This window comes from Phalacrocorax carbo, chromosome 25 (assembly GCF_963921805.1).
Source record: "Phalacrocorax carbo chromosome 25, bPhaCar2.1, whole genome shotgun sequence".
Classification (NCBI taxonomy): Eukaryota; Metazoa; Chordata; class Aves; order Suliformes; family Phalacrocoracidae; genus Phalacrocorax; species Phalacrocorax carbo.
In genome coordinates this window covers 1,788,359-1,799,363 of record NC_087537.1, presented here as the reverse complement: position 1 = coordinate 1,799,363, position 11,005 = coordinate 1,788,359, and the positions used below count along the sequence as shown (strand labels likewise).

The window sequence follows — 11,005 nt, the reverse complement described above, 5'->3', positions numbered from 1 at the left end:
CTGGCACATACATGCACGCGTGCATGCGCTCACACACACTCCTGTGCACACACACGTGCACAGCCCTGGCACACACACACATGCACACATACACTCCTGTGCACAGATATGTGCGGCCCTGGCACACGCGTGCACGCGCACCCAGGCACCGGTTCCCACCACACCAGCACCCACTAAAACACCCCACCCCGCAGCAGGGCAGCCCCTACCCACAGGGGCTCGTGTCCCCGCGTCCCCGTCCCTCCCCGCACGAGCCACGAGCAGAGCCACCACCCGGGCACCGTCCCCAGCCTGGCCACGCTCATCCATATGTCCCTCCCTTATGGATTTGCACCTGACTCCCCTCGCCCAGACCCCCGGGCGCTGTGGCTGTGCCCCCCTCCCCATGGGCACCAGGCTCTCCCTGGCAAATCCTGCCCTGAGGGCAGCTGCATCCCCCGGGAACCCCAGTGACACCCCCACTGGGACAAGTGACAATCACACTGGGGGGCCGTGGGGAGAGCGGGCGAGCCTGGCCGGCTGCACATCCCCGGCTCCCCGCTCGCCCCTCGCCCGGGCAGAGGGTGGGGGGTTGGCAGCTGGTAGCTATTTATTAACCAGTCATGGTTAAATTGGTTTATAAATTAACAGATGTTTTAACTTTATTCTTTCTTCTGGGAATGGAGGCAGCAAACTGGTCTGTGCTGGCGGCCGGGCCCCCTCCCTGGGAGGGTCTCATTAATAGGGACAGGGTGGGGGGAGCGGGGCTGGCAGCCCCCCCGGCAGGGCATCTCAGGGGCACAGGGATGGTCCCCTGGGGTCACAACTTCTCAGGGGAGGCGGCGGCTGGGGGCTCGGGCCGCGGAGGGCGCGTGCTACAGGTGGGGAAACTGAGGCATGGCCACCACTGACATCCCCCTGCGAGGGGAGACCCCGCGGGCTGCCTCTCACCCCTGCACCCCCCTCCCTCCTCAGCACCCCCTGACTTGCACCTCCCCATATCCCCCCCACAAGGTTTTAACCGTTCAGACCCTCCCGGCGCAGGCAGACCCCAACACCAGGCTCCATGTGCACAGACCCCCCGAAGTCCAGCACATCCCCCTGCCCGGTGGGTGCCTACCCTCGGGGTGCTGGGTGGGATGCCCACCCCAGGGGTGTTGTCCCAAGATCCCCCAGTGCCCCCAGCCCCTGGTCCCAGCCTGGCCGGGAGCACCCCGGGGTGTGGGCGCAGGTACGAGGCTTGGCGGGGGCTGGCGGCTGCCAACCGGGACGGCTCCAGCCGCGGCTCCGCTCCGGCCACACCGTGCCAAAGCCCTTGAGCCGGTGCCCAGGCCTGCGCACGCCGTGCGGCTGTGCCAGCACCGGGGCGGCCATGCCAGCCTGGCCATGCCAGCACTGGGCACCGCCATGCCAGCGTTGGGCACCGCCATGCCAGCCGCGCCGGGGATGACATCTGCCGGCAGCGTGCCGCAGCGCCGACGGGCACAACCGGGCTGGCGAGGCCACCGGGGCCAGGCCTAGCCCAGGGGGCCGCGGGGACACAGCCCCCTGCCCACCCTGCTGGGGTGAAGGGATGGGACCCCTCCTCATCCTGCCGGGGTGTGTGGTCACCCTCCCCGTCCCACTGGGGATACTGGGACGTGTCCCCCCCTCGCACCAGGGTTGGATCCACCACATCTTTCCAGCGATAGAGGGTTGTAGCCCCCTCCCCACATCACGGTGGGGTTATGGGGTTGCAGCGCCCCAGTCCCGCCAGCGCTGCTCAGTGCCTCTGTTTCCCCATCGCACAGAGGGGGTGCCCCCCTCCCCCAGTGGCTACATTGGCAGCGGGGGGGGTGACCAGGTTCCCAGGCCCCCCCATGCAGCCCCATCTGGGGAGGGGGCCGCCCCCCAGGTCCCACTTCCCCTCTGCAGCGCTGTCAGTGGGGGGGCTCCCAGCGGGGAAGGGGTTAAGGCCCCGCGGGGGGGCCCCCCCCGCCCGCCGCCCCCTCGGTTCTCACGCGTGCTCCCACGCGTGTTCCCACTCCCGGCACCTCCTCTGCGCCTGGGGGAGCACCGGCCGCCCCCGCTGCAGCTCGGGGGGGGGGGGTGGGGGCTGAGCCGAGGGGGTGGCGAGGGTCCCTGTGCCCGGGGGGGCTGCACCCAGGGTGGGTCCTGGGGTGCGGGGGGGACTTGGGGTGCACAGCCCGGGGGAAGCGGGGGGGACCCCAGAGTGACACCCCCCCCTCCTCGGCAGCCCCTCCCGCATGGCCGGGCAGGGGACTCAGGCGTCTGAAGGGGGATGCCCAGGGTGAGGGGCACTGGGGGGGCACCGGCACCCACCGACCCCACCCCCTCGAGCCACGCCCACCCACGGCCACACCCACCCACCGCACAGGCCCCGCCCCCCGGCACTCACCTTTTGGACTGGTGTCCTCCTGTCCCCACGATGCCCTGTCCCCAGGGCACCCTGTCCCCATGCTACTCCATCCCCTGCATCCTCCTGTCCCCACGCTGCTCCCACCCCACGGTGCCCCATCCCTGGCGCACCCCGTCACCACCACGCTCCGTCCCCAGCGTACCCTGTCCCCACAATGCTCCATCCTCATGGTGCCTCATCCTCATGGTGCCCCGTCCCCACGGTGTCCTGTCCCCACTGCGTCCCATCCCCACTGTGTCCCATCGCTGCTGTGCCCCATCCCCACCACACCCTGCCCCAGTGCTTCCCCATCCCCGCGACGCCCCATCCCCGCAGCCCCCATCCCCCTGTGCTGCCCCATCCGCATCGACACCCCAGCCCCATAAGCACCCTGCGGCCCCAGCCCCATGGCACCCTGCCCCTCTGACACCGCGTCCCCGCCATGGCCGTCCCTGCGGCCCCGTCGTCGCTCCGCCGGCGGGCGATGGCTCTGGCTCCTCGCCGGTGCCCGCTGGTGGGGGGCGAGGCGGCGAGCGCCGCTTCCCCGAACCTGCTGCTATTTTTACTCTCTCTGCAGGAGGATTCGCTGCTGCGTGGAGCTGCAGCTCCCGCCGCATGGCACAGGGACGGGCACGGCATGGCACGGTGTGGCACAAGCTTTGCCCCTGCACACCGCCGAGCAGCCTTGGTCCCCACGGTGCCACGATGGGGCCGACCCGGCGAGGAGCGGGACCGTGTGGGGCACACGTGCCCGGAGCCACGTGGCACTGGGGGGTCTCAGGCACCGCATCCCCTCCCCAGCACAGTGCCGGGCCCGGTGCAGTACCCCCCTGCACCGAGCTGCGAGTGCCACCCGTGGGCGCAGGCTGCGTGGGTGCGGGCGCGGGCGGCGTGTGCCGATCCCAGGGGGCTGCGGGTGCTGCCGCTGCGGCAGCGCAGAGAGGGGAGGGGGCCTGGCCACCCCCTCACACGGCGCCTTCGCGGGTGGGAGGAACAGGAACGGCAGCGGGAAGGAGCCCGGGAACCTGTTGCCATAACAACTCGGGTCCCACGCCGGGATGGGGACGGGGACAACGCTCAGAGCCTGGCACGGGGACCCCCAACGTGGGGCAGCATGGGCACAGGGTGACCACGGGACCCCGCACCCTGTCCCCCTGGCTTGGCCTCGCAGTCCCCTCTGTGGGGCTGGGCACTGCCACGTGGGGCTGCCCTGTACCACAGAGCCAAGCTTGGCTGAGCAGAGCCCAGCTTTGCTATGCTAAGCCGAGCTTTGCCATATTTTCCCATGCAGAGCCGGACTTCGCCATGCAGAGCCAGGCTTCGCCATGCAGAGCCGGGCTTTGCCGCGCTTTGCCGCGCAGGGCCGGGCGGGCGGGAGGCTGGTCCATGGCACGGTGCCACTCGGGTAAATATTTTGCTGGAGCGACGGCTGCTGGCCCACGGCCACCTGCAGCCTTTGGAGCACCGGCAGATCCGGGGGCCGGAGCCAGCTCCCAGCTCCCCCTTCCTCGTTCCTCCTCAGAGGCAGCTTCCTCAGCCCCAACGCCACCGACACCGCTCCAGCCCCTGGCCAGGACGCCCCGCAGGAGGATGGGTGCCACCCATCCGGCTGCCGGTGACCCCACTGTCCCCCTGCATGGGGACCCCCCAATTGTCCCCCCGCAGCGGGGCTGGGAGAGGTGTCCCCGATGCCCGGGTCCCTCCTGGCAGGGCTGCGGCAGAGCCCGGCATGTGCAGCGCCGAGCACCGGTGCTGAGCAGTGCTGGAGGCTGTGGCGGGGGGGGGACGATCCCCTTATTTCCCAGGAGGAAACTTTGGGGTTGGTGGAATTTTCCACCAGAAAAAACACTGAAAGCTGGGGCAGAGCCGGGGCAGCCGGGCACAGCCCCGGGGGGGGGGGGGGCGGGACAGTCCCCTGCCTTCAGCCCACCCCCATGTCCCCGGGGCTGCGGCTGGCGGCGGTGGGGGAGCCCCCAGCACAAAGGTGATGGGAAGTTTTGGGGGTCCCGTGTCCCTGCAGGTGTCCCCTGGCCATATCCCGCCAGGGATCCCACCCCTGAAGGAGCAGTGTCCCTGTCCTGTGGAGTGGGAGTGGGGTGCCTGTCGGGCACAGAGCAGCTGGGAGGGATTTTCCTGCTGCCCCTCCGAGGGGGAGAGTGCCCCTGCCCCCTGCCTGCCCTGCCTGTGGCTTTGTGGGGAAACTGAGGCACAAGGGACGTGGAATCACGTGGAGGCACCCGTTCCCATGCCTGTCCCGTCCCGTCCCACCTGGCCACTGCAGTTGGGGGCCACCCCCCTGGCAGGGAAGGGGTTAAGGGCCCCTCACGCGTTGGCTGAAACCCCTCAGGGGCTCCCCAAGGGCTCATTACCTCGACCTCAGCCCCCCTACCCGGGGGGATGAATAATTCAGTGCCTTGTAGGAGACGTGTCCTCCCTCCCTCTCCTTCCTCCTCCTCCTCCTCCTCCTCACCGGCTCAGCCTTCCCCACCTCCCGCTGCTCTCAGTCCTCGCCGTACCGAGCCCCGGGTGCTACCGAACTCCGCTCGGCACCGGCGGCAGAGACCCCCCGCCTCGGCAGCGGCGTTGCCGGTGACGCGTGGTCGAGGCCATGGACCCCAAGGACCGCAAGAAGATCCAGTTCTCGGTGCCGGCACCCCCCAGCCAGCTGGACCCCCGCGCCGTCGAGATGGTGAGGGTGGACATCGGGATGGGGGTCACGCCGGGGGTCCCTCGTTGCCCCGAGGTCACCGGCAGCGCGATGAGGGGCGACGAGGGACCCCCGGCGTGACCCGGAGGGGTGGGGGGGATGGAGAGTCCCAAGGTGCTGCTGTGAGCTGGGTTTCGTGGGAGGGACGGGGACAGACGGGACGGGATGGGGACGGAGTGGGACAGGAGGGATGGGATGGGACTGGGAGAAGGAGGACCAGGGGGATCGGAGGGGACAGGGCATGGGACAGGAGGGGACCCGAGGGATGGGACAAAGGGGATGGGAGGGGACAGGACGGGGGACAGTGGGTACAGGACAGAGGCAGAGGATGGGAGGGATGGGATGGGACAGGGAGAGCAGGACAAGGGGGATTGAAGGGGACAGAGGGGACAGGAGGGATGGGATGGGAGGGACAGGACTGGATGTGGGGACAGGATGGGACGGGGGAGAGCTGGTGACAGGATGAGGGAACTCCAAGGTCCCTGTGTGAGCTGTGGTCCTGTGCGGAGGGAGAGTTGTGCAGGGGGACAGGGCGGACACAGGGACAAGGGCTGGGACAGGAATGGGACGGGAGGGAAGGGAAGGGACGGGACAGAGGGGTCAGGATGGGGACAGGGATGGGACGGGAGGGAAGGGATGGGATGGAGGGGACAGGACACACTGGGGGACGGTGCCCAGCCTGAGGGGACGTCCCCAGCACACACTGGACCCAGAGTCCCCACAGAGGGGACGGGCAGGAGCTGGGGCTCTCGTGGGGTTGGAAGGGACCAGGGACATTGTGGGGACCCTGGGATGGGGCCCCTCTGTGGGGCACTGCACCCTTCAGTGGCGCTGCCTCAGGGGGGACCCCATACTGGGGACCCCTGCCCCAGCCAGAGCTGGGTGCCCCCGTCCCCTGCTCCCTGCCAGCAGCCCTGGGCTGGGTGCTCCCCCCTGTGCAGGGTGGGTGCGTGGCCCCGCACGGACCCTGCCCGCACCCATGCTCACACACAGGCACACGCTCACACGCATGCAGGCATGTGCATGGGGCCTCAGTCCTGGGGCGCAGGGCAGGGGACAGGGGACCCCGGGCATCCCCGAGCGGTGACACCCCGCTGTGCCCCAGATCCGCCGGCGGAGGCCCACGCCGGCCATGCTCTTCCAGCTCTCCGAACATTCCTCCCCAGGTGAGTGGGGCAGGGACTGGTGCCGGCCGGGGATGGGACACGGGGCAGGGATGGACGTGGTGGCAGGGGACGTCTGGTCTGGGGACAGGAGGTGGTGGCAGGGATGAGACGTGGTGTCAGCGATAGGATGGGGTGGCAGGGATGGGACATCATGGCAGGGATGGGACGTGGTGTCATGCATGGTATGGGATGTCCGGGATGGGACGTGGTGGCAGGGAGGGGACATGGTGGTGGGATGGGTTGCGGTGTCACCAGTGGTATGGGCTATCAGGGATGGGACGTGGTGGCAGGGAGGGGACATGGTGGTGGGATGGGTTGTGGTGTCACCAGTGGTATGGGCTATCAGGGAGGGGACGTGGTGGCAGGGAGCGGACGGGGTGTTACACATGGAATGGGGTGGCAGGGACGGGGACATGGTGGTGGGACAGGACACGGTGGCAGGTCCCTGGCGGGCAGGGTAACCCCCCTGGAGCGGGGGTCCGGGGGTGGGCAGGGACCTGCCCAGCTCCATTAGGTGCCAGCAGCCCTGTCCCGCTCACCCCTCTCTCCCTGGCGCTGCCGACCCAGAGGACGAGTCCCTGCCCTACCAGGTGAGTGGGCGCCGGGACCCCCGGGGAGCCCCTCGCCCATCCCGCGGCTCCCTGGGCACCAGGGGGGTTATCGGGGTGCAGCCCAGGTGCCTGCTGCCCTGTCCCAGCCTGGCCCCAGCGCTTATCGGTTCCCTGCCCGGCACCAACACACGGCGCCAGCACTGCGGGGACGGGGACGGGGACGCGGAGCCGAGCCAGGCTGTGGGGTTTGGCCGTGGTGCAAAATGCCTTGTGACCATCACGGGGACACCACCCCAAGGTCCCCAGCGTGAGATCCCCGCGGTGGTGTCCCCAACACGGGATCCCTGTTGTGGGGCCCTTGTCCTGGGGCGAGGAGGGGGGGGGATGCCATTGCAGGACCCCCATCGCAGCATCCTCATCCCGGGTCCCCATTGTGAGGCCCCTGTCACAGCACCCAGCTCCCCAAGGGGTGCCTGGCTCCCCTGGGGCCACGGTGACCCCTGGCATGGGGGGGATGCCAGGACCCCGTCGCCGACACCGCTCCCTCCCGCAGCGCTCCTCCGGTGAGGGCTGCCTGCTTAAACCAAAGAGGACCAACCCGTGTGCCTACACACCGCCCTCACTCAAAGGTACCGGCTGGCGCCATCTGAATGGGGAAACTGAGGCACGGGGCTGTGCGGGGTGGGCTGGGGGCACCCAGGCATGCTGGCACCCCACACCTCTCCTGGTGCTGCATGGCTCTGTGGGGAAACCCCAGTGCTCCCAGTGCTCCTGGTGCCCGGAGCAGGGTCCCCACACTGATGCCTCCCCAGCGGTGCAGCGCATCGTGCAGTCCCACCTGGAGAGTGGCCTGGCCGGGGGTGACAGCTCCGACGGGGAGGGTGATGACGGGGAGCATGAGCTGGCCCACGCCTGTGACCCCGACAGCGCCCTGGAGCCTGGTGAGGGGGACATGGGATGGGGGACGGGGATGCTGGACCCTGGGGGACACAAGGATGGGGCTGCTGGAATCTGGGGGACGTGGGGACAGGGACGCTGGAGCCCCGGAGATGCGGGGACGTGGGGATGGGGCTGCTGGCGCCCAGGGACATGGGGACAGGATTGCTGCAGCCTGTGGGATGTGGGGACATGGGGACAAGGCTGCTGGAGCCCAGGGGACATGGGGACGAGGCTGCTGGAGCCCAGGGGACATGGGGACGAGGCTGCCAGAACTGTGGGGATGTGGGGATGGGGCTGCCAGAGTCCAGGGGTGCGGGGATGGGTGCCACCATCCCTCACAGCCCTTGGGGACAGGGTGGGTGCCCTGTGGGGGGACACAGGGTGGCCACTCCTGGTGCTGCCTGGACCTGCTGCCCACTCGTCCTGGGCTAAGCGGGGGCCACCACATGCCCCCGCCGGGCTGTGTCTCGGTCCCCCACCGGGTCCGTGCTGATGCCAACCGGACCCCCGGCCGCTCGGCTGACGTGTCGGTTGCCGGCTCCGGCGGTGCCCCGGTGCTGCACGTGCCTTCCTCTGCCTCCGGCTCATCATCACCCACCTGAGAAGCCCTGGGGAGCCAGGCCAGAGCCGAGCGGAGCTACTTCCCCGCCGGCCCCAAGGCGCACAAGCGGAAAGGTAATGGGATGGGGCCGCCATGGGGACGGGGATGGCGATGGGACGGGTTCGTTGGGGGGACAGGGCTGCCCACCCACCCGCTGCGGCCCCCTCGCCTGGGGATGCTGGGTGGGTGTCGGGGCTCGGGGACCTGTCCCCCCCCCAGCACTGCAGCAGGGTGACCCCCGGAGCCGGGGGGTCCTTGGGGGCCACCCGCCTCGTTGCCCGCAGGCGGGCAGAAGGTGTCCTTCGCCGGCGGCATAGAGGAGCGCGGGGAGGACCTGAAGTCGCTGACGGTGTCGGAGATCCCCGAGGACCCCGAGGGAGCCGAGGGTGACGAGGAGGAGGCGGGACGGGAGCAGGAGGATGGTGGCACCGGGGGTACGTGGGGTGTTGTCCCCCCGCCGTCCCTCGTGGCTCCGGTGCCGGTGGGTCCCGGGCCCGACCCCGCCACCTTTCCGTCCCCAGAGCGGCGACACATCGGCTTCGCAGAGGTGCCCTCGCGCCCCATCAGCACCGAGCGCCACTCGCCCACCTTCCCGCTGGGCACCAGTTAGCCGGCACCAGGCACCGGGCACCGGCCCCCCCCGGTTGCCCCCCCCCGGCCGCAGCAGCTTCGCCAGCATCGCCCCCCGCCCAGCCCCGGCTGACCCCTCGCCCGCTGCCTGCCCTGCCTGCGCTTCGCGTGCCGGGCCGTGCCGTGCCGGAGCCCCCCGCACGCCATGGCCGCCTCCGTCCCGCTCCGGGGGTCCCGTCCCCGGGGAGCCCCACGGCAGCGGCCGGCGAGGCCTCGTGTCCCCCCGGCTGCCGGGGCAGGAGCTGGGGCCGGGACCCCCGGGTGCTGGGGGGGTCTGGGCCCCCCCCGGCTCCTGCCCCCCCCCCAACGCCCCCCATCGAGCAGAGCCCCCCACCCGCAATAAACGGCTGTACAGAGAGGCTGGAGCTTGCTTTGGGGGGGGGGGGGGGGGAGCGGACCAGGGGTGGGGGCTGGGGGGCCCTGACCCCCATGTCTGGGGGGACAGGGGATGGAGGGGGCGATTTGGGCACCTGGGGGCCAGAGCGGGGAGCTGTGGGGCAGGGCTATGGGGTCAGACCCAGGTGCCACCATGGACACCCCTCCAACGGTGGGGAGTGGTCTCTCCCCCACCCCACTGACCCCCCCCACCGATGGGGAATGGTCCGTCCCAGCCCCACTGACCCCCCCCCCGGGGAATGGTCTCTCCACCACCCCACTGACCCCCCCCCCGGTGGGGAATGGTCCATCCCAGCCCCACCGATACCCCCCCTCGGTGGGGAATAGTCTCTCCCCCCCGCCCGCGGCCGGCGATGGTCGGCGCCGGCGCAGTCTCGCGTTTCCCTTCCGGGGTCAGAGGTGGCGGCGGCCCGGCGCGCGGGGCCGGAAGCGGCTCGTACCGGGGTTTGCTTCCGGCGGGGACCGGCCCCGGGGCGGCGGCGGCGGCGGCGACAGCAGGTACTGGGGGGCGACGGGGACTCGGGAGCGCGGCAGCAGGGGGTGACAGCCTCGGGGTCCCCGGTCCGGGGTCAGTGCTGGGAGTGAGTCCCCGTTACCGGCTCCTCGGGGTTCAGCCCTTTGCGGGCCCGTTACTGGCTCTCTGGAGGCTTCGGGCCCGGGAAGCACCAGGCGCCCCGCGGTGCGGGCTGCCCCGAGGGCACCTACCCTAGGGGACCTCCGGGTGACCCCGGGGTGGCGGGGGTCCCCGCCGTGTCCCTTCCCCCGGCGCCTCCGGGGCACCGGAGCCCTGGGCATGCGGCCCCCCCCCCCGGCGCTGAGCCCCGAGGCCGGCGGTAGGGGCAGCGCCTCGTCCCGGTCACATCGTTCCGCAGCCGCCTCTGCCCTGACCCCCGCGGACACCCCGACCCTGCCCCGGTACCGGGGGGCGAGGGGGGCCGCGGCGGCAGCTCAGCGCGGAGGACGAGCATCGACCGGGAGCTCACGGCGCCGGAGACACGGGCGGCGGAAAGCTTCGCCACGTCTAACCACAGGAAGGAACCCGCTCCGCTCCGGGCACCGACCTCGGGGGGCTCCTGCGAACGCGGGCTCAAGAAATCCACGGCCCCTCGGGGAGGAGGGACCCGCTCCCGGCCGGGTCTGGGACCCCGGGGGGTGCCGGGGGTCGTGGTGCCGCCCTCCCCTCGGTCCCCTGGCAAACGCCGGCCCGAAGGTCTCCATCCAGAATATCCTGCGGCGATCCTGGTGCTCGCGAAGCTGTTCCTTGCATCCCTCGACGGCTCGGGGGGCTGCCGGGCTGCTCGGGTTTGAGAGGTCCGTGCTAGCGGTTGGCTTGCGCCGTTATCAGACACATCCCCGCCACTTCGGGACTGGGGTCTCCGTAAGGACCCCGAGCTTTATCCCCCTCCCGTGAGGGTCTGTCTGCCAGGCGCGCTCGAGCGCGGCACAGAGGCGTGAGGAAGGATGGCTCTTGGCGGAGCGCGGCTGGTGGTGGTCCCTGCCCTCCGCCAGCCCTCGGAGACCCTTCTCGTGGTGATGCAAAGCCTCTCCCTGGCCATAAACCTGGGCTGTCCTGCGGGTTTGATGTCCCGCTCCGTGCCACGAAGCCCCGGGGCGGCTGGGCAGGACCAGGGGAGACGT

At 70.8% G+C, this 11,005-nt stretch overlaps 1 protein-coding gene across 7 annotated transcripts; it reads left to right on the top strand.

The window, feature by feature from the left end:
• Nucleotides 1–636: 636 nt before the first annotated feature.
• PPP1R1B (protein phosphatase 1 regulatory inhibitor subunit 1B) lies at nt 637–9,323 on the top strand. 7 transcript variants are annotated; one of them, XM_064473028.1, is made up of 10 exons: nt 654–676; nt 3,669–3,782; nt 4,882–5,066; nt 6,190–6,250; nt 6,765–6,840; nt 7,355–7,430; nt 7,614–7,742; nt 8,344–8,415; nt 8,626–8,775; nt 8,863–9,323. In XM_064473028.1, exons 2-10 carry the CDS (start codon nt 3,703–3,705, stop codon nt 8,949–8,951), a joined length of 918 nt encoding a protein of 305 aa, XP_064329098.1. In that variant the 5' UTR covers nt 654–676; nt 3,669–3,702; the 3' UTR covers nt 8,952–9,323. The 7 variants fall into 7 exon arrangements, with proteins under 7 accessions (XP_064329101.1, XP_064329098.1, XP_064329097.1 ...); XM_064473031.1 differs by lacking the exon at nt 3,669–3,782 and having other exon boundaries at nt 637–676; XM_064473027.1 differs by lacking the exon at nt 654–676 and having other exon boundaries at nt 2,168–3,782.
• Nucleotides 9,324–11,005: the final 1,682 nt, after the last annotated feature.